General features: G+C 37.0%; 1 protein-coding gene across 1 annotated transcript in view; it reads right to left on the bottom strand.

Moving 5' to 3' along the window:
• Positions 1–21281, bottom strand: part of LOC308702502 (NACHT, LRR and PYD domains-containing protein 3-like) — a 51379-nt gene that overhangs the window by 27258 nt on the left and 2840 nt on the right. The window contains exons 5-11 of the mRNA XM_081385403.1: positions 20933–21040; positions 20659–20743; positions 20173–20368; positions 18251–20078; positions 17770–17940; positions 1032–1205; positions 637–807 (exon numbers count right to left, since the gene is read on the bottom strand). Of these exons, the coding sequence (XP_081241529.1) occupies positions 637–807; positions 1032–1205; positions 17770–17940; positions 18251–20078; positions 20173–20368; positions 20659–20743; positions 20933–21040 (2733 nt within the window). The remainder of the gene's footprint in view (positions 1–636; positions 808–1031; positions 1206–17769; positions 17941–18250; positions 20079–20172; positions 20369–20658; positions 20744–20932; positions 21041–21281) is intronic.

Raw genomic sequence — 21281 nt, 5'->3', positions numbered from 1 at the left:
TGACTCAGATCTATGATGGCTCACTCATTATTTTTGTTTTGTTTTTTGTTTATTGGTGGTCATGTCCAAGGGCATAGTTTTGGTTTGAACATTGGGGGAGTTGAAGTGTCAACCATTTAGCGAGGTCCCGGGGCATGCTCTCTCATGAGATTTATTTATTTGTTTGTTTGTTTTTGCAAAACAAAAAATGTGTGTGTGTGTGTGGTATCATCCACACATGCATTGATAACATAACTATAATAACGTAATAGCCTAGTTAAAGGACAAGTTCGGTATTTTACACTTAAAGCCCTGTTTTCAGATCGTTTCTAATAAAATAGAATGGTTAAGACTGAAATTTGGACACATGCTGCTGGCCCGAAAATTTTCGGTTTCTGTGCTAGCTTGCAATTGGCAAAGGTGCATTATCGCCACCAACTGGGCTGGTGTGTCTATTATTCAAGCTCTCAAAGGAAGAATGTACGGGTGTGAGGCGCCTGGAAAAATAGGTCCACAGTTTTACAACGAATGGTAAAACACCTGCTGGAAAGCATCTTTTGCAGCGTTTTTTTTTTTTGCAGGGGGTTTTATTACCTTTAATAGAACATTACTATTAAAGGTAATAAAAATACTATTTTAACCATGTGAAATACTCACTTCAGTGTGTTGAGTTTACAGTGTTTATCCTGCAGTAGAGCAGCGATCTGATTCACTCGTGTGTCTCCTAGTTCACGTGCACTCAGATTCAGCTCTCTCAGGAGTAACGGGCTTTTACCCACAATTCCTCTCACATACTGACAGGCTTCATCTGCAGCAGGACCCAAAAACCTGCAGAAGAAAAGATGAAGCAGGACTCAGTTAAATTCTCAACTAAACTTGGTGTAATGATAAAATCCATTTTACATGACTTTAGTCTTGGAATCATGCAGTCAACTTTGATGTAACATATTATGCAACAACATATTATGTAGCTTATTGTATTATTGAGATAATATTCCTATACATAGTTTGGTTGCATATAATATATTTTCTATCATTTCATCACGTCTCACCTCAGTGTCTTCAGTTGACAGTTCTGATCCTGTAGTAAATCTTTGAGCTCCTTCACTCCTGATTGTCCAGGATCATTTCCTGTGAGATCCAGCTCTATCAGGTGTGAAGGGTTTGATCTCAGAGCTGAAGCCAGAGCTTTAAAACCTTCTTCTGTGATACTGCAGTCTGAAAGTCTAGAAAAAAATGACAGTTGTAACATTCAGTTAATTAATCAGTTATTCTAGAAAGTACCTGAACAAAATAAAATTAAATGAACGGGACTGAATTATATTTTGTTCCTTGTACAACAAAAATTTAAAGTCAGTTGCAAAACAAAAAACAGACAATTGGAAATGCAGTCAAACAAAAGGCCCCAAAGAAGATGTGAAATGTACAAAGAATCATGCTGGAAAGCCTACTACATATTTCACTCTAGCTGAAGCAGTTTTGTAAGGAGGAATCTAACAAAATGTGTCTAAAATATCTCCACAGTGGTATAAAACTCATAGGCCTGGTTTCACAGTCAGGGCTTAATTTTTTTTTTTTTTAATTAACCATTACTGGTGTGTATCTTGAAACAAAACAAAACAATGGCACTGACATATTTTAAGATATTACAGTGCAAGTTGCTTTCATTTAAAACAGCTCAAACATGCATTTTAGTCTAAGACTTGACTTAAAGGGGTGATGAACTGAGAAATCAAATTTTCCTTGAGCTTTTGACATATAAGAGATCATCATACTATAATAATATCCTGTAAGTTTCAGAACTGAAAACTACCTTGTTAGTCCAATAAAAGCTTTTATAGACATCAGGCTCAGCAAACGACTCCTTTTTCAAAGTGGGGATCTATGACGTCAAAGAGGATAAAACACCGCCTCCACAAAAGAAGATCAACGCCTACTTCAACACGGCCTGTTTAGCCCCGCCCACCGATTCACCCAAACATGCTAAATAACATAGGATGACATGATGATTGCTAAACCGGATCGAGCTACTTCCAAGCAATAAACATGCTGTTTACTAAATATTGTGCGTGCCTGTTTGTGGAAGAAGACAGTCTGCATAAGCTTCCTTCGGACTCCAGCATGGTTAAACTTTATTAAATCAGTCAATCACAATTTCCCGACGGATCTGCCAGCAACATGTAAGTAAACCATGTGTATTCTAATGCCTGATCTGCGATCAGTGATTTCTGATGTGTAATTATTCAAGTTCAGATATCTTTCTCTTAAAATCGTTCAATACTATTAATGCATCAGTGACTAAACGATCAACTTCACATAATTTCTCGTAGTATTATGAAAATAATCTTTTTTAAACTGTTATTAAATTATATACAGAAAGCGATCAAAGAACGATCCATTTCCATTCGCCCAAGCTGTCAATCAAACAGCACAGCGCGAGCCGCGAGGGCTTATCTGGACACTTACCAGACTCGTGATGAAATAATGACACTGTTACACTACACAACGAAGCTCTTACTGTGTATTCACATCGTGTTTGCATTGTGATTTGGTGTAAGCATTTGTGAGAGTGCAAAAATTGCATTGCAATGATAAGATCTTTATTCACGCGATCAACAGACTGTCTGTCATCCGCTCAGTGCTCATCATGCTGCAACCTTTCATGTGATGGAATAGATTTACATATAATGCTTTAAACGATTCTTTTCACGATTTGTTAATCTCGATAGCTGTAATAGTAAAAACGTAGTAAAAGTTTTCGAGAGAGTTCATGTAATACTAGCTATTTCATATGCAAGCATGTCAGCCAATCACAGCAGTCGGCGTTTGCACTGCAGTCTCACAGCAGACACGCCCCTTAAAACGGAGCGTTCAAACCTGAGGCTGAAATCAGGCTTGGAAAAATGGCTTTTATTTATAAATTATGACAATTTTTGATATAAAAATCATACTAACATTATAAGGGCACCCCAGGCAACATTATAAAATAATAAAACAATCCAGTTCATGACCCCTTTAAGCCTAGTCTGTGAGATCGGGGGATAAACAACTACAGGAAATGTTTGATTGGGACAAAGTTGGCGAGGTGAAAGCTGAATCTATAATCAATAGATATCTTAAAACACTAAGAAATCTTAAAATTATATGTTAAAAAATAAATAACCTGAGTCTTAAATATCAGGGCCCGAATTTATCAAGCTTCTCAAAGTGCCATTTTAGTCTTAAGTACTGAGAATTCATGAAATTTACTCCTACTTTCAAACTTACGTATAAAAGCAAGTTTTCAAATTTCTTAAAGCTAAGAATCACTCTTTACTCTCCCAGTTATTTAAAGGAGCAATGTGTAATTTTAGCGACATCTAGTGGTGAGGTTGCGAAATGCAACCAACAGAAGTTACGGTGGCCGACAGGAAAAGGTGTTGCGTCTTACCGCCAATTTCTACCAACTGCGGAACGGCTGCGGATCCGCTCCGGAACGGCGGCGGAGTCAATAGGTTTCCATTAAAGTCAATGTGTGTATTTTCACTGACTGCGGAACGGCTGCGTTCCGACTCCGGCGATCCGCAGCCCTCCGGAGCAGATATGCAGAGCTTCTATTTTTGCCAGATGCCGGAGAGCTCCACAGCAATTCAGCACTTATATCGCGCGATCATACGTGAATTCATGAGATCTCGTGGGTCCTTGTGACTTCAGCTGTTAGTCATGCCCGCAGCCGTTCCGCAACAAATCCGGACCTGGTGGGTATTGAAAGACAGCGGAGCACGGAGCTGACACGCAGCGGAGCCGATCCGTAGCCGTTCCGCAGTTGGTGGAAATCCGGGGTGAGACTGCAGAGGGTAGCCAGTTAAGCAATAAGGTTTCTTTACAAATATATATTAAGAAATTATAATTAGCCTACGTAATTATTCAGTAATACGATATGTTATTGTGAATATTATTGTTACTTGCTCATCATTGTGTCAGTGTTTTATTCGCTGACTTTACATGGCTTCTTTGCATGAAGAACAATATAGTAACAAAACGCATTTGTCTGTTTAGAGGGTCGGCACATTTTAATGTAAGGGGACCCGTGGTGTGGTATGTAGATAGAAATGACTCATTCTAAGGTAGTAAAAACATAATGGTTCTAGGTAGGTAAGGTCTTTATACACCACAGAAAACATTTCAGCATACAAGTTATGTATATGATATTGCATTTCTGTCAACAGATCCTCCATTAAGACAACTCGAGAGGTCTCTCAAGTGAGGAGTTGCCAGTAGGGGCTTGTGATCGCACTGAGGAGACAGAGATGTGCACAAATCTTTCAGGAGAGGAAGAATGTTTTTGAAATGTTTGACAACGAGCAGTTAATCAAACATATCATTTGGACAGAGCAGGCATCATCTTTGTAAGCGATGGTTAAATCTATTCAGTGATTGATCCATGCCTATGTCATCATCCAAAATCCCATTTGTGGCACAGCAAAGTGTTGGGAATCATCTCCAAGACTGACACTTAAGTTTTAGTCCTACACCTCACTTAAATTACGAGTGAGATGCTTGATGTGGCGAGCAGGACGAGGCCGAGGGCTTTGAGAGAGTGGCAAGAGGCCGGTGGCGTAATTACTGATGAGCCACACCTGCACGGCGCACCAGTCTCGTATCTCTCACGGAGGAATGGAAGCATAAAGGGGGAGTGACGACAGTGGAGATCGAGAGAGGACAGGCCTGAACTTGTGTGTTGTTTTGTTTTATTGTGACAGCAGTCGTCCGGGAGGGGCTGCTGTCTTTTACTTTACTTTTGTATTTGGTTTCATTTATTGTGTTAAAGTGGTTGAATGTTCGCTGGTTCCCGCCTCCTTCTTCCCATAACAACGATCCTCGTTACACTTGATAACTAACTTTTAAGCGCAGCTTTGAGCCAAGAATTGTTTTACTCTCAAGTCCATTCTTAGCAGTGTTCTTGTGAGTAATTCTCAGAGGCTTGATAAATCAATACAGTACATACAACACCACTTAGCTCATGTCTTTTTCTCTGTTATTTTTAAATTTTCGAGGTAGGCTAGGTGTAATGTTAAACGTTCTTTCTTTCTTCAAGATACTCAATCAACTGATGTAGATGTGAAATTTTGGAAGTCACAGTGGGGTGGAGAGGCTTTATTCTCTCTTTATTCTGGAACTTCTCACTCAGCAGGAGTTGTATTTTTGTCTAAATGGAGGGAGAGCAAAATTGTTGCAAGTTCAGGCGATAACGAGAGTCACGGATTATCGTTGTTTTTCTAATAAAATGTAATTAAATCCTCCCTAGGGTCATTTTGACCCGGAAATCATCATGAAATTATTTTTTAAATTGAGTGTTCATTGGAGGGGTCCAAGACCCCAGAAATGTTGTCACACTTGAACCAAAAAAAAAAAAAAAAAAAAAAACGAATGGATTCGAGGAGTTTTGTATTTAAAATGTATAAAAGTAACAAATCCTTCCCTTGCGGGTCAAATTTACCGTCAAAGGAATGAACGGACTGCGAGGAATGCTTCAGTACACATAGAAAAACCTAAAAATGCTCAAAATTCTGACTAAAAATGCTAAAACTTTAGCAAAATATGATTTTATAATGTCTACATTTGTATCTGAATGCATACTGAAGAGAAATGACTTTAGGACCCAGCTGAACAGCTCATTTGCTCCATATAGTGCTATAAGGCCATAGTCTCAAGTCATGAAATATGATGTTATATTATAATTTTTTTCCACAAGAAGTCGTCAAAGACACCCAATGTAAGATATTTTGAGCTGAATGAAAAGCATGAAATTATGAGTCTAAATAACAAATAAAATCTCCCAAAAAATTGCATAAAAATATAGAAAAAAATTATCACAATTAAATAAAATAAGCTCTCTGGACAAAAAAAAAAAAAAAAAAAAAAAAATTATAATTAGGGCTTCGCGTCATTTTGACTCGCGAGGAAAGGATTGGGTTACAAAACGTGAGGGAAAGATGAGGGTTAATGTTAATGGTTACACTAAAAGTCTGATAATACTTTTTTTTTTTTTTTTGAATATGGCTGCCAAAATTGATGACTTGAAGAACAGATTTTATAGACAAAATTATTAGGGGAGTGGATTTTAACGCCGTTCCAGATGAATGTCAGGATTCCTTTCAAAACTTTTCCTATAACCCCCTGATTTCTAATGTATCCCAGTTTCTTGATTTGACTGATGTTTTACATGGGGGACCTTTTCAGGGTGCATTCAACGTTCTAGATTTAATTTTTGGTTGATAACTAGTAATATAATATAAGTTTTTTACAAGATGTAATATAAATCTCAGAAATCTCAGATGTCCCCAGAATGTGTCTGTGACGTTTCAGCTCAAAATACCCCACAGATTATTTATTATAGGATGTTTTAAAAGCCCTTATTTGTCTATCTGCCAACACACATTTATGTTCAAACACCATGTGAAAGTGAATTTTGCATAATATGTCTCCTTTAACTGATCACAGTGCCATATCACTCTGTCTTAGGAGCAATGGCAGCTCACCGTCTACCAGAACTCATTGAAAGTTTAACAATAATCTGTTAGAATATGATTCATTTTGTAATTTTGTTAAAGGGTTACTTCAGGATTTAGCATTAAACTTTGTATTAGTAGAAAACCTGTAGTATTTTCGAATTACCATGCTTTCCACCCTCATATCCCCCTGAGACGAGAGATTTATGTATTTTTTTGTCTGGAAAAAATCCTCCGATGATGCAAAAATCTTCATTTTGCGTCATCGGAGGATTTTCTGTCCAGAGGCTAAAGACTACAGCCAGTAGAATCAGTATCATTCGTTCAATCGTTTTTTGATTTAATATTGAAAGTAGAAAAATGAGAAAACAGTTCCTTTTTCGATTTTTCATTTTTTTCCAAAAAAACGAAAAACAAGAATTCAGCTTGATTTTTCGTTTGTCGTTCTGAGGTAGCAAAATTCATAAACAGCTGGAAAATTTGATTTCTACACGTGGGCGGGAATGAAACGCCCCTTTCCTCTGATTTGTCAGCCGAAGATCAAATTGTCCCGTCATCAGCTCTTCCTCAGTTCTGCACTGCAGAATAAGAGTCCTCCGTTGTGTGGATTCTTAACGCGTTTATTGCAACTTTTTCATGTTTTCCATCAACGAGACTAATGAATGGCTCGACACAACCCGTACAGACTAGACGGGGCTTTGGTCCGTGTACTTTTTGGTCATTTCATTTCCTGTTTGGAATGGAATAACGAGAAATGAAAACCAGCTCGTTAATTCGTTTTTTAGTTTAGTTTAAAAAACGAAAAATGAGATTTTGGCTCGATTTTTCATTTTTCGTTTGTGGTTTACAAATCGGTTTATGGGTTCAATATTTCATTTGCACACGTGGGCGGTGCTGAAACGCCCCTTTCATCTGATTGGTCAAAACGCTCCGCCTTCAGTAAACTACGAGCTTTTCTTTCTGTCAGGCAGAATAAGAGTCAGTACGAGTGCGGCACTGACAAATCATAGGCTACACTATAATAAAATAATGTCTGAAACCACCACTCACTGTTAACTATGCACAATATTTGAAGCAGACTATGTTGCTGCTCACGTAATTCGTGCTGCAAGTGACCCCATTTGTGAGCCACAGTATATGACAGATTATTTTAGCATGATATATTTCCCATTGATAAATACAGTGCAAATAGTTCCGTCTCTTTGGATAAAAGGGAAGTGGAAATAAAAATCAATAATAGGCTGAACTGTAACTTGATAATATGTCCGTAACATTTACCACTCTCGTCTTTTATTTACATCAGAAGGCCGGTAGGTGTGTGTGACGTATACATAATTTTGAAAATTGAATAGAAATAAAGATTATATTTATGAATGTATGCATGTGTAGCCTCAGTTCACATGAAAAGAAAGAGACAGAAAAGAGAGAAACTGTAAGTGAACGTACATTAGTACTGACAAAATTACCAGGTTTGGGATTAATTAAATCATGTCGGTTGAAGAGCACAGCATACCTTTAAAATGTTATTAGTTTTATTATAAAACTAATACAATTTTATTACATACTGAATTGGTCGATGTTTCTCTGAGTTTTCTTTATTATGTTGGCTTGAAAAAGCTAGCATATCAGAAAAAAAGGTACAAAAGCTGTCACTGTACCTTTTCAAAAGGTACACCTTTGTACCTAAAGAGTGCATATAAGTCCCTCAAAGTTATATATTGGTACCAAACGTGTACATATTAGTACCTAAATGGTACATATTAGAACCCTTTTGAAGGGTACTGTCCCAGTGACAGCTTTTGTACCTTTTTTTCTGAGTGTATTATTATGTATTATTATTATGAGAAATTGACTCCGCCTAGAACTTAAATGCATCACCAAACTCAGCTCAGACCTTTACACTGGTCTGACTCGCTAATATCTTTTCTAACTAGTGGTCTGGTCAGACTGACTTCCCAAAAAAATCCATTGACGTTATCTGAGCAATGAAGGCAGTAATACTTAATGCTGTCCACTAGAGGGGGCGACAGGATAATACGTCTTTTCTACTCTTTCCCTGTTTGCATCAGTTTAAATGACAAATAAACGCATGAATTTCATTCATAAATAGGCATTATCTGTGTATGAGAACCAGCTTTACACTTCAAGATCTATCTATCTATCTATCTATCTATCTATCTATCTATCTATCTATCTATCTATCTATCTATCTATCTATCTATCTATCTATCTATCTATCTATCTGTCTGTCTGTCTGTCTGTCTGTCTGTCGGACTATAACAAACCATCTTTTTTAAACTGTTATTTAAAACGGTGGTCTGCTATATTTCACAAAGGAAGCCCATTTGTGCGGTCGTTGGCGTTATACGAGAAGGTCGACATTCTGAATATGAGCCTACTGTAAAATTAGCTGTCTTAAAAATGCGGATTGATCATTGCAGACTTATTCCAGACGCCTCCCGGTGCTATTCGCATTAGAATTGTGTAATCACAGATTATGAACAGATGTTTTACACAACAAGGATATATTCCCATTGGGTTGTTGGGTTTTCATGTTTTATGGGAACTTTAGACATAATTTTTTAACTTTTATAGCTACTGTACAAACTGTGTTAAACTTAGATAACTCTAATGTAACAGTTATGGGTAGGTCATCTACGCGCATGTTACGGACATATCATGGTACAGTTCAGCCTATTATTGATTTTTATTTCCACTTCCCTTTTATCCAAAGAGATATTTGAACTATTTGCACTGTATTTATCAATGGGAAATACATCATGCTAAAATAATCTGTCATTTACTGTGGCTCACATTAATGGAGTCACACTTGCAAGTCGCAGCAGCACGAATTACGTGACCAGCAACATATTCTGCTTCAAATATTGTGCGTAGTTAACAGTGAGTGGTGGTTTTAGACATTATTTTATTAAAGTGCATTTGTCAGTGCCGCACTCGTACTGACTCTTATTCTGCCTGACAGAAAGAAAAGCTCTAGCTTACTGAAGGTGGAGCGTTTTGACCAATCAGATGAAAGGGGCGTTTCAGCACCGCCCACGTGTGCAAATGAAATATTGAACCCATAAACCGATTTGTAAACCACAAACGAAAAATGAAAAATCGAGCCAAAATCAAATTTTTCGTTTTTTAAACTAAACTAAAAAACGAATAAACGAGCTGGTTTTCATTTCTCGTTATTCCATTCCAAACAGGAAATGAAATGACCAAAAAGTACACGGACCGGCTTTCTTCTTTGTAGACCAGAGTTCTCAAGTGCCAGGGGTTTGCTATTTTCATATTTTCCGAACTGTAAAATTTTCCTAAGTGACTATATAATGCATTTTACTTCAAATAATCTAAATGTTGACTTTGAAAAGTAGGTGCGTCCGAACGCTATTCACTCTTTTTTGGTTCATTTTTGGTGTGCGCCAGAAAGATGTTCAAGGAGACTGAGACGCACTAAAGTAGAAATCATGTTGTTTTCTTTATTTTTCAAAGGCATGACATTTTGTAGTCATTTTGAATGTACACAAATAAAAATATAATTTTTTACTGTTTCGAATGACAGAGTAACGAATAACGAAGTTATTTCCCCTGCTGAGCAACAAATCCAAGTGATGGCGCCGACGCATCGCTCGCTCTCACAACATAGGCTATTATCAGTTCACTTCTGGCATTGATAACTTGACATCGCAGCCTGTTCATTATTAAAATAAAACACAGTCAACCAAATATATAAAAAGTTATTCTGCTTAATTTAATTCGTCTGTTGTACAATATAAAGGCTGTGCCGCACAGCAGTTATTCCAAACTCATTTCCCATGCTGTGAAGATGATGATTTAGCCTATACGTGTAGGCCTATATTGGAAACTTGGGACCGAGATAAGCGAAACCAACGTCGGTACAGTTTCAGTTTCGATTCAAATAGCCTAAATTTGTTTAGGCTTGGCGTTTAAAATAGGCTAAATGTTGTTTATAATAAAGGACACAATAGGCTATTATTATAAGCTATTAGGTTATATTTTTATTATACGTGGCTACTTATTTTTTATTCTTGTTGTTTTCTGAATACCATTCATTTAAGGATTTGACATAGGCAAATGTCAAAGGGGAAGTAATGGTAAGGGGAAGTAAAATACGCATAGAAATAGCCTATATGTTATTAATAGTGTTTATAATGTTAATGTTGAATTTTATTTACCGGTCTTTTTCTGAATAGGCTAATAATAAAATGCTCTTAACATGACCCAGTGCACTGCGCACAAGCGCACATCTTTGAGATATAAATTAATACATTTTAATAAAACACAATAAGGCCTACATTATAAAACTCAGAAGAGTATGTATTTTAATATCTCTGTTGTTCTCTGTTCTCCGGTTGTTAGATAGTCAGTCTGAATGACAGTTCATGCGTTTATGTTAATAAAGCCTAGGCTTATAGGCTATATATAGTCAATGCATTATTATTTTCTTTTTCTAAGTGTTAAAATATTTAATTTACAACTAATTATATTGATTATCTATATCTACATTTATTATTTAAAAAAAAATTACTGGGCGATCGAGGGCGACCATAGGCTAACAGCCGTCATTTACCCTAAATACCGAGCTGAGGCAAAGCATAAAGTTAGGTGAATTTATATCGACACAGAAGAAAGCCCTGTCTAGTTTATTTCCCAGTACGGGTTGTGTCGAACCATTCGTTAGTCTGGTTGTTTGATGAAAAAAAGATTAAATGTAGTTGCAATAAACGCGTTAAGAATCCACACAACGGAGGACTCTTATTCTGCAGTGCAGAACTGAGGAAGAACTGATGACGGGACAGTTTGATCTTCGGCTGACAAATCAGAGGAAAGGGGCGTTTCATTCCCGCCCACGTGTAGAAATCGAATTTTCCAGCTGTTTATTAATTTTGCTATTCAGAACGAAAAACGAAAAATCAAGCTGAATTCTTGTTTTTCGGGTTTTTTGGGAAAAAATTAAAAATCGAAAAAGGAACTGTTTTCTCATTTTTCTACTTTCAATATTAAATCAAAAAACGATTGAACGAATGATACACGGATTCAGTAGGAGGAGCTGTTCCGCATATTTTCAACCCGCCCATAGAGCTGGTAAGTCCCGCCCCTTCCGTAAAACCCCGCTGGACCTCAAAGTTGAAAAACCGTCAATGCAAGTGAATGGGAGAAAATAATTATTGTCTGGTCCCATTTGAATTGTGCCATGAATGTGAACATATGTTGTCTGTGAATTTTTTATATAACTTTTCGTGTAAAGAATGCTACAATTTAGCGGGTAGAAGTTTGATACGGTTAGACTTTGTGTGAGAGCACTTTGTGGACTACAGGGTGGGATCCATAGACAGTAAAAGAAATGGACACAGCGACCCCATTGGAACTCAATTAAGACAAGTGAAGCCCATTTTTAGAGATTTTTAGCACTTCCTTTCCTGACGCGCAGACTCCAACCGAGCAAAGCGTTACACGGACCACGTGAGCAACCCGTCTGTCTTCTAGTAGCTGCGCCAAGAGAAATCTGAATCATTCCCTTCCAAATCTTGCAGAGACGGAGAGTGTGAGTAGGAGCTGTCCATGAGCTTGGAGCAGGAGAAACTTTTGCTAAGTATTCTGATTAATTATTTTGTCATTTTGCCTCCACGTCTCCCCGATTGCCCGCGAGCTTCTCCTCCCGTCCATACGGTAATCTCTCTACTGTGCGACAGAGAGTCGCGTGGTTATGACGCAATCGCTAGCCTACTTTTACAAAAACTGCTTCTACGGGGCCATAACATAAGCTACAAGGTAATGGAGCATTTTATACATTGTCGTGTTTCTTTAGAAATAAATAATGGACAAATGGAGTCTTCAAACGCCTCAGATGTAAAGTTATTCGCTGTCAAAGTGATGCCAAAATGAATGGGAGTCAATGGGATGCTAACTGCAGCTGAAGTTCTGCTACAAGATGGTGGCACACGGCCGGCTTCAACTTCCGGTCGACTTCCTTCCCGCCTGGTGGGATCTCACTCACAGAATGTACACAGTACACACAGTGTCAGCTTTGGAATCTAAGCTAGCAGGCTCTTGTTCTGTGGAGAAAACTGAGTAGTAGGGGTTACTATCCTACTATCCTTTTTCTCAGGCTAGAAAGCTCCGAATTCAAAAATGTCTTCACATTTCTTCTACATAAATGACCTATTTTAAATACACATTCATCTTTCCAGAGGTGAAGTATCCCTTTAGGTTAATGATCAGCAATGTTAAAATTATTAACATTGTTAACTTCAATTGGTTGAATAGGAATGGGTTGAATTTAGCATTTAAAGATTGGCAATTAAACAAATTTGTAAAAGCTAGAAAATTAAGACAGATCATTTTATCAAGACTAAATTATTTTGGTAATAAAGACATCCTCAGTGATAGAGAGCAGAAATAACTTCACTTTCTTCAATCAGAGCTGGTTAATTTTTATTAAAAAAAGGCAAAAAGAGCATTTATACAATCTAGAGCCAGGTGGATTGAGGAGAGGAAAATATTTTTATTTCTTTGACTTAGAAAAGCACAAACAAGCGTTACAGGTGCATTGTGTAATATTTATGAGGATCTGTAGACAGAAATGCAATATAATATACATAACTATGTTTTCAGTGGTGTGTAAACTAAAGGCCTTGTGTAATGAACCGTTATGTTTTATTACCTTAGAATGAGCCATTTCTATCTACATACACCGCAGGCTATTTACATTGAAATAGGCATTTTGTGCCGACATGTTTCTACAGCCCCTTTCACACAGTGCGATGATCAAGGTGTTGTGCAGAATTTCGACCCCCTGCCAAATTATTACCCCCCTCATTGAAGTCAGCACCTGATTGCCTAATCCTAACCCCTCCCCTAATCCTCGAGCTGGGGCGGACTGGTGGCGCCGGTGCTCTCACTGTGTGACTACGGACACAAAGATAGAGTCCGTCTGCTGCAAAGAATTTCAACGATGCCAATTTCTCCTGGACGAAATCTCTGAATCAGACGAGGACACGGACGTTTGTGTTGTGAACCATCCTAGTTTCCCACCGCATATGTTCTGACTGAACACGGTACCATGCAATAATTCACCATTATGAAATAAATACAAATGAGGAGTAATTCACTAATGAGTTCGCAAACTAACTAGACATTTTGTGTGAAATGAATTTCAAGCTCTGGTGGTAGCTAGCCTTGTAGATGGAAGAGTGATTTCCCCGATAGGCGGATACCTCATATGCGCTGTTCTGAATTAGTGGGAGTGGCTTGCGGAGCTGTGCAATGTGGTGCATTGTGGTGCATTGTGGGAGTTGTTGTCTTTCATACAAATGCGTCCTGAAGTTACTTTCTGTTTTTCCTCAGTCAAGAAGGCACCAAATTCGAAATTTATTTTACATTTCGACCATGGGCATCGGAACCATTGTATATGGGTGGGACAAGACCCACCCACTTTTTAAGACCAATGATATTGGACCCACTCACTTTTACATTCAGCGCATATGTCTGTTCGCTTTTTAGAGCGTTGTCAGTCAAATCCATTCCACTTGAGGAATGCCCTAATGAATTAAACTCCATTTCCGCTGAAATAGCTACATTATATTTCTCAACGAGCCGCAACTGACGAAAAAAACGCCTGTTGTACCCTTCCAGTCAAATATTGCAAACATCGCTTTAAGTTGTCAATGCTGGCAAATGACCATGGTCAGCAGGTTAATCCACGGATAGCTGTGCATTTAATGCATGACGTGGAGGTGAGTTTAGTTTACTTGTTTAATTAAAAGGCATCAGAATACATGAAATGACATTAGTAACATTTTTCTGGGGGAGGACCCACCCACTTTTTTTTTGCTTCCGACGCCCATGATTTCGACTACATATATGACCTACTTTCAATAAAGATCAATGTTCCCATGGGTGAAATGCTCCTTTAAATAAATAAATTTACAGAGAGATTGTGATCTTTTCTTTTCCTTCTTAAAATATAAAGTTCCTATTATAGACACTGATTTTAGAAATATGATGGAAGCTGACATTGGGATTTCAGAATTAGACATTGCTATTTCACGACTGTCTACTGGAAAGTCCCCAGTATTGATGACATCACAGTAGAACTATATAAATATTTTTGGCGCCAAATTAGAATCTTAGTTTTTGAATCACTAAAAGAGTGTATAGATAAAGCTGAATTATCTCCATAAATGAAGCATCTTTTAATTATTCTATTTCCAAATTCGAACAAGGGTAAATAATTTTTTGACAACTGGAGACCAATAACTCTTTAATGTAACAGTTTCAAACTGCTCTGTTATTTTTGCAAATAAACTTAAAAAAGGCATTGGTGAAATGATCAGTGAACTTTTATCAAAAGGAGACATATTTACAGTCATCGTAGATTTGTCTTTAATATGTTTGATTATAATTATTTAATTTCTCAGACAAACTTTTATTTCTAGATTTTTTCAAGGTGTCTGATACCCTCAGAAACTCTTTTCCGTTTAAGTCTTTAGAATTTTTTGGGTTTGGTCCTGTTCTGGAGAGTAATTTCCATTTTCTCTAATGAGATGTTTAGTAGTATTTCCCTTAAGGTGTGTTTGCTGTGTTTACCAATGTAAGCACTGTGGCAGTAGTAATGCAATATTTAGAAAATGTACTCTTGTACTCTTGATACTCAAGTACTTTTAAAAACAAGTACTTCAGTACTTTTACTTAAGTAGACATCTGACTGTAGTACTTTTACTTGTACTTGAGTAAAATTTAGCAAGGGGTATCTGTACTTTTACTCAAGTAATGAAGCTGTGTACTCTGTCCGCCTCTGATGGTAACGTACACCTTCAGTAATGATCTCCACTTTTGACAGGGCCAGCAGAGAAGGCCCTGCTGGCCCTGACGGCCCAGGGCCCACTACCGTTCCCGAGATATTCGTCTCTGAATGTGACCTTGCCTGTATTTGTTGCCATATGCTAGTAAGCTTAGCAGCATGCTAATCAGAAGCTATTCTTTCTAATGTGGATTTTGACTATCAGGTTAAACACAATTTATGTTAGTGACAAAGTTATCTTAGATATTATTGTTGTTTACGATATACTGCTTGGTCTGATTGTTAACAATGTTTAATTGTTTAACAATGATAATATGTCAATGCCTGTTTGTTATTTTAAATTATTTAATAAAAATAAGATGGTTAAATGGTTTTGATGCTAACTAATGGTTTAGTGTGCTCATTCTCACACTGAAGGATGACAAATTTGAAAAAATTTGGAAAATCAGCATCAACAGGATGGCGCAACTTGCTAAGCCACAAGCCCAAAATTCGCCAATGAATTTGTAGTTGAGGATCGCAGTGATGATGATAGTGATAAATAGGGTCCTTTTGGATCACATGATTGCAGTTGTTTTACAGGGTAGCCTTCATTCTTTCTTGTTGATGTGTTTCGGGCAACTAGTTCATAGGTTCGATGGATATTACCGGTAACTTGTATTGTTCAGCGCATGGCTGTCACATCATTTTGTTTTTTTATGCTGCCAATAATCTAAAGGGGGTCGCACACCGTACGAGAAGCGCAGCGCCGTCCTACTGTCATGCTTACCGTCTATCAGCCTATGCTATTTGGATCGTTATCTCTAAGCCTACACTTAATGAACACTAAATCAAAGGCCCGACTCATATAGACGCCTGTCTCAAATACAAGCCGGTGCAGTTCGGTGATTTGGGAATATAAAAGCCCGGGCTATTATTTGAAGTTTTACGGTATTTCCAAACAAGCCAAAAAGAAATAGCCATAAGGGCTTGTAACTCTGTTTCTTTTATTCTCTGGCTCTTCTTTTTCTCTGGATACTTTTCGCTGGCTCTCCTTAGCTCTGGCTCTTTCTCTCTTCCCTTTTCTAAAGGGACATTCTGCAATAATCATAACAAAAACAGACCTGACTTAATGATAACATAAATTGTTGTTGTTGATTATTTCCATGTTCAAGGAAGAATCAGCGCACAGACTTGCTTATTAATAATTACATTAATAGACATTTCCTTGTCATTTGAGGTGTAACAAAGTATTATCCATTAGTTGCTGCATTAAAATATTTCACTTATTGCCTATTTTTTTATACCTGTATAAGCAACTCTTGTTCAAATGATTTATCTTTACAAGATCAAGCCTGTACTAATGCAGAAAACTGCCAGTACCTTTTCTGTTAAAGTTACAGACAATTCCTTCAACCCTAAAACACAATAAAATGCAATGTGTAATTCAGAATAAGGGTAAAACACCTGTGAAAAATCAATATGAAACATTCCTTTATATTAACAGAAAACATACTTTATATAACACATTTTTGCAGAAATTCCATGTACACACTGCAGCTAAATTCAGTTGTCAGTTCACCTTTTAGTGCTTAATCTTGTTCTGTACACACAGAGTTCAGTAATTTACAGGAGTGACAATCTCATTCTACAACCGAATTAACTCCGGAAAAATGCATGTAGTGACAACCGCATTTAAAAAAATTCGACACAGTGTGTACAGAACAGAACTGAACAGCTAAAATTCTCTCTTCTAATGCACGGAGCAAAAAAAAATAAATCTAAGGGAAAGCGGTTTGAGCCTTGACTCATTTGTGTTGCCAGATCTTGCTAGAAAAACAGCAAAGAAGAACAAGTCCACAATAAACAGAAATCAATCCAAATGCTTTATGCTGAAAATAAGACCAAAATATCGTGACCCGCAGTTTAATAATTATATAATAAAGTCGGTTGCTTTATGAGCTAAGCTTAAACAATAACCCCAAATACTTCTTATAATAACTGGACATGGCAACACAGCAAAAAGCACACTCTTTGAAACAGTTTTTACAGCATAAAAACACAAAGCCTCCGTCAACTGTGCTTTAGTTAATATTGCTTAACATAACGAGTCTTTTGTCAATTTACCGTAATATAGCCTATATATTTTTTGGTCAGAATAGAGGATACTAAACACGCAAAATGTCAGAACATTATGTTTCCCACAGTGCCAATCATTGCAGTTTTGTGAGTGAGTCATGTTCCATATACACATGGAAAGATTATTTACAGAACAATTATTTACGATAATTTACACAGATGGAACGATAATTTACAGGACTCACTCCTACATTTAAATGCAGTTGTCACTTCTGAAACTTTACAATGTTTTCGGGCCTTCCATCCAAACAACACATTCTTATTCATATATTTTGTAAAGAATATCTAAAGCAAATCACACCTTTCATTTTGGTTGAGTTATTTTTTTTTGTCTGTTGACACACCACTTACCTCACTATCTCCAATTTACACTTTATATTCTTCAGTCCAGTGCAGAGCATCTTCACTCCTAAATCCTGTAGATTATTGTTGTTCATGTTCAGCTCCTTCAGATTGTTATCTGATCCAAGAACTGTAGCCAGAGCTGAACAGCTTTTGTCTGTTAAGTCACAATTATTTAACCTACAAGAAAAAATAAATCACATCACAGAATTGGATGGAACATATACAATACACTCTCTGTATAGAAATATTAAATATGTTCCATTATTTTCGCATTAACAGTAAATATACAGTATGAGCTACACTGACATTACGGTTTAACTAGTATTTTCTTTATCTTAGTATTTATGACAAATTTGCTAGATAAAACAAACATAAATAGAGTTCTTCGTCCTTTGCTAACTGAAGTTCATGTTTTGCTGAAAATATGTGTTATATGATTAAGAATCACTTTAGAGCAATGTAGATAAATGAGATTTATCTGACTTACAGAGCTCTTTTGGAGGTTTTGATGACTGCTGATAGTCTAATGAGACACTCATCTGATTTCTTGAATTTCTGAAGCTCAAACTCCTCCATCTCCTCCTCTGATGTCAACAACACAAAGGCCAAAGCAGACCACTGGGCAGGTGAAAGCTCACCAGATGAGAGACTTCCTTTGCTAAGGTGGGTCTGTATCTCTTTCACCAGACTTTGATCATTCAGTTCATTCAGACAGTAGAACAGATTGATGGATCTCTCTGGAGACAGATCAGATTCTAATTTCTGTCTGATGTACTGAACTATTTCCTTTTTGCTCTGGTCATTGTCTTCTTGCTGTGTCAACAGTCCTCGTAAGAGTCGCCGATTGGACTGAAGTGACAAACCGAGGAGGAAGCGAAGGAAAAGGTCCAGGTGTCCATTGTCACTTTCGAGCGCCTTGTCCACTGCAGTCTTGAGCAAATCAATCATGGTTTTATTGTTGTTTTCCTGTTCTGCAGACTCTTGATTAAACACACTCTTCTTGTTGATGTCTTGAAACAGATGTGCATAAAGGGCTGCAATAAACTCTTGAATGCTCAAGTGAACAAAGCAGTACATGGTACCAAGAATGATCCCTCTTTCCTCCTTAAAGATCTGGGTACACATGCCTGAATACACTGATGCTTTATAGACGTTAATACCACAGGCTTCCAGGTCTGTGTCATAGAAGATCAGGTTGTTTCTTTCCAGCTGATGAAATGCCAGTTTCCCCAGTGAAAGGATGGCGTCTTTATCCCAATAAACATCTGGTGTGTATTCTCCATCATATTTTCGTCTGCTCTGCTGGATCTGAAAGCGGAGAAATTGTGTGTACATTTGTGTCAGAGTTTTGGGAGTGTCTTCAGTATTTGATTCCTGCAGTGTTTTAGAGGCTTCATCAGACTGATTATTTTTCACATTATTTTTTTCCTCCTCTAAAATGTTCTGGAGAACAGTGGCTGAAATCCAGCAGAAGACTGGGATGTGGCACATGATAAAGAGACTCTTTGATTGTTTAACATGATCAATGATTTCATTGGCCATTTTCTCATCTTTGAATCTTTTGCTGAAGTACTCTTCCTTTTGTGCATCATTGAATCCTCGTATTTCTGTCAGCCGGTCGATACAGTCAGGAGGAATCTTACAGGCAGCTGCTGGTCTGGTGGTGATCCAGATGAGAGCAGAAGGAAACAGATTTCCCTTGATGAGGTTTGTCAGAAGAACATCCAGAGAGGCTGGTGACGATACATCACTCAACGTCTCATTACCATCAAACTTCAGGGGAAGACGACATTCATCCAATCCATCAAGGATGAACAGGACTTTGAAATTATTCCTTCTTATAAGGCTCAGTCCTTTTGTCTGTGGGAAGCATCGAGTTATAAGACTCATTAAACTTTGTTTTTCTTTCTTCTTTAAGTTCATCTCTCTGAATGGAAGAGGAAATATGAAGCTGATATCTCGATTTTCTTTTCCTTCAGCCCAATCCAGAACAAACTTTTGCACAGAGACAGATTTTCCAATACCAGCAACTCCTTTTGTCAGTACAGTTCTGATCTTCTTGTCTTGTTCAGGAGCTTCAAACAAATTTTTGCAATCAACTGGTATCTCTTGTGATTCATGATGCCTGCAAGCAACTTCAATCTGTCTGACCTCATGTTCAGTATTGACCTGTTCACTACCACCCTGAGTGATATAGAGATCTGTGTAGATGTTATTCAGAAGTGTGGAGTCACCAGGCTTTGCAATTCCTTCAAACACACATTGATACTTCTTCTTTAGGTTACTTTTTAGCTGATGATTAAAGATCAGCTCATCTAAAGACAGGAACAACAAACAGACAGTTTTAATCTTAATTTTCTCTCATACATTTATAAGTGTTAATCTGACAGATGGTCACGAGTCTCTTACCTTTTAGAGTATCAGCAGCTTCATCTTGCTTCATCTCTCTCAGGTAGTGTAGTGTGAAATCAAGAGCTGCTTCTTTAATACTGCATCTGTTCTCATTAAAGTCCTTCACTAAGGATTGTGTGTTCTCTTTTTGTAATATTTTCTTAAACTTTTCCAGCTCATTTTTCATTAAGGTGATTATTTTGCTCTCAAGATCCTACAAAGCAAAAAAATAATAATAATAAAATAAAATAAAACCGTACATCTATATTTATAAAAATAAAAGTAAAAACACAAACATTTTAATTAGCTGTAATTATTGATAAATAAAAATAAACTGTTTTCATATTTCGTTCTTATTTTATAGGTTCTTTAAATGAAAAGTAAATGGTCAGAAATAATTAGAAATGACATTTCTATTGAGTACTTTTTCAGGAAAACATAATAAATATATATTTTTTATTATAATTATTAAATATTTATAAAAATGTATGATTTTTTTTTTACCTGGAAGATCCACAAGAGATTGTCTGTGAAATTCTTGTGTTTCCCATGAGTCTGGAAATCTGAATCTAATGTTTCATTTTTAAGCCTGTTAGCAAATAAATAAATAAAAATCTAAATACTGCATTTCCAGGAGATGTATGACCAAAATCTCTAGTAAATGATTTTAGTAAAGTATACTCTTGTAAATATTTGAACTATACAGCTTTATTCTAATTATTCATTGATACACTTTCTAACACAGTCTGTGCCCATAAATAAGAAACACATGAAATACCTTTTGGTTTGTGATGGTGTTTCCTCACTGAAGTTTGGTAGGTTACCATCTTTTGAACAGTCACTCTTCACAGACACAGAGCTGGACACATGTGAACTTGATCTTACACTGATGAAACAAAGAACAGAGAGAAAAAAACACTTCACTACAGGAGATACTTCAGTCTCATTTTAAGAGGACGTTTAATGTTACAATTGGTAATTAAATACAGTATAGTCATGTATTTGTCCCTCTCATGACTGGATAGATGGTGTATTGACTTTCCAATGCCTTTGCCATTGATAATAGGAGTAAGCAAGTTTAGAACGCGTACAAACAGAGTCCATGCAGACGGATGTAGATGCAAACA

This window comes from Scardinius erythrophthalmus (assembly GCF_964197995.2).
Source record: "Scardinius erythrophthalmus genome assembly, chromosome: 14".
NCBI classification, from domain to species: Eukaryota; Metazoa; Chordata; class Actinopteri; order Cypriniformes; family Leuciscidae; genus Scardinius; species Scardinius erythrophthalmus.
This window is presented reverse-complemented; position numbering and strand designations above follow the sequence as displayed.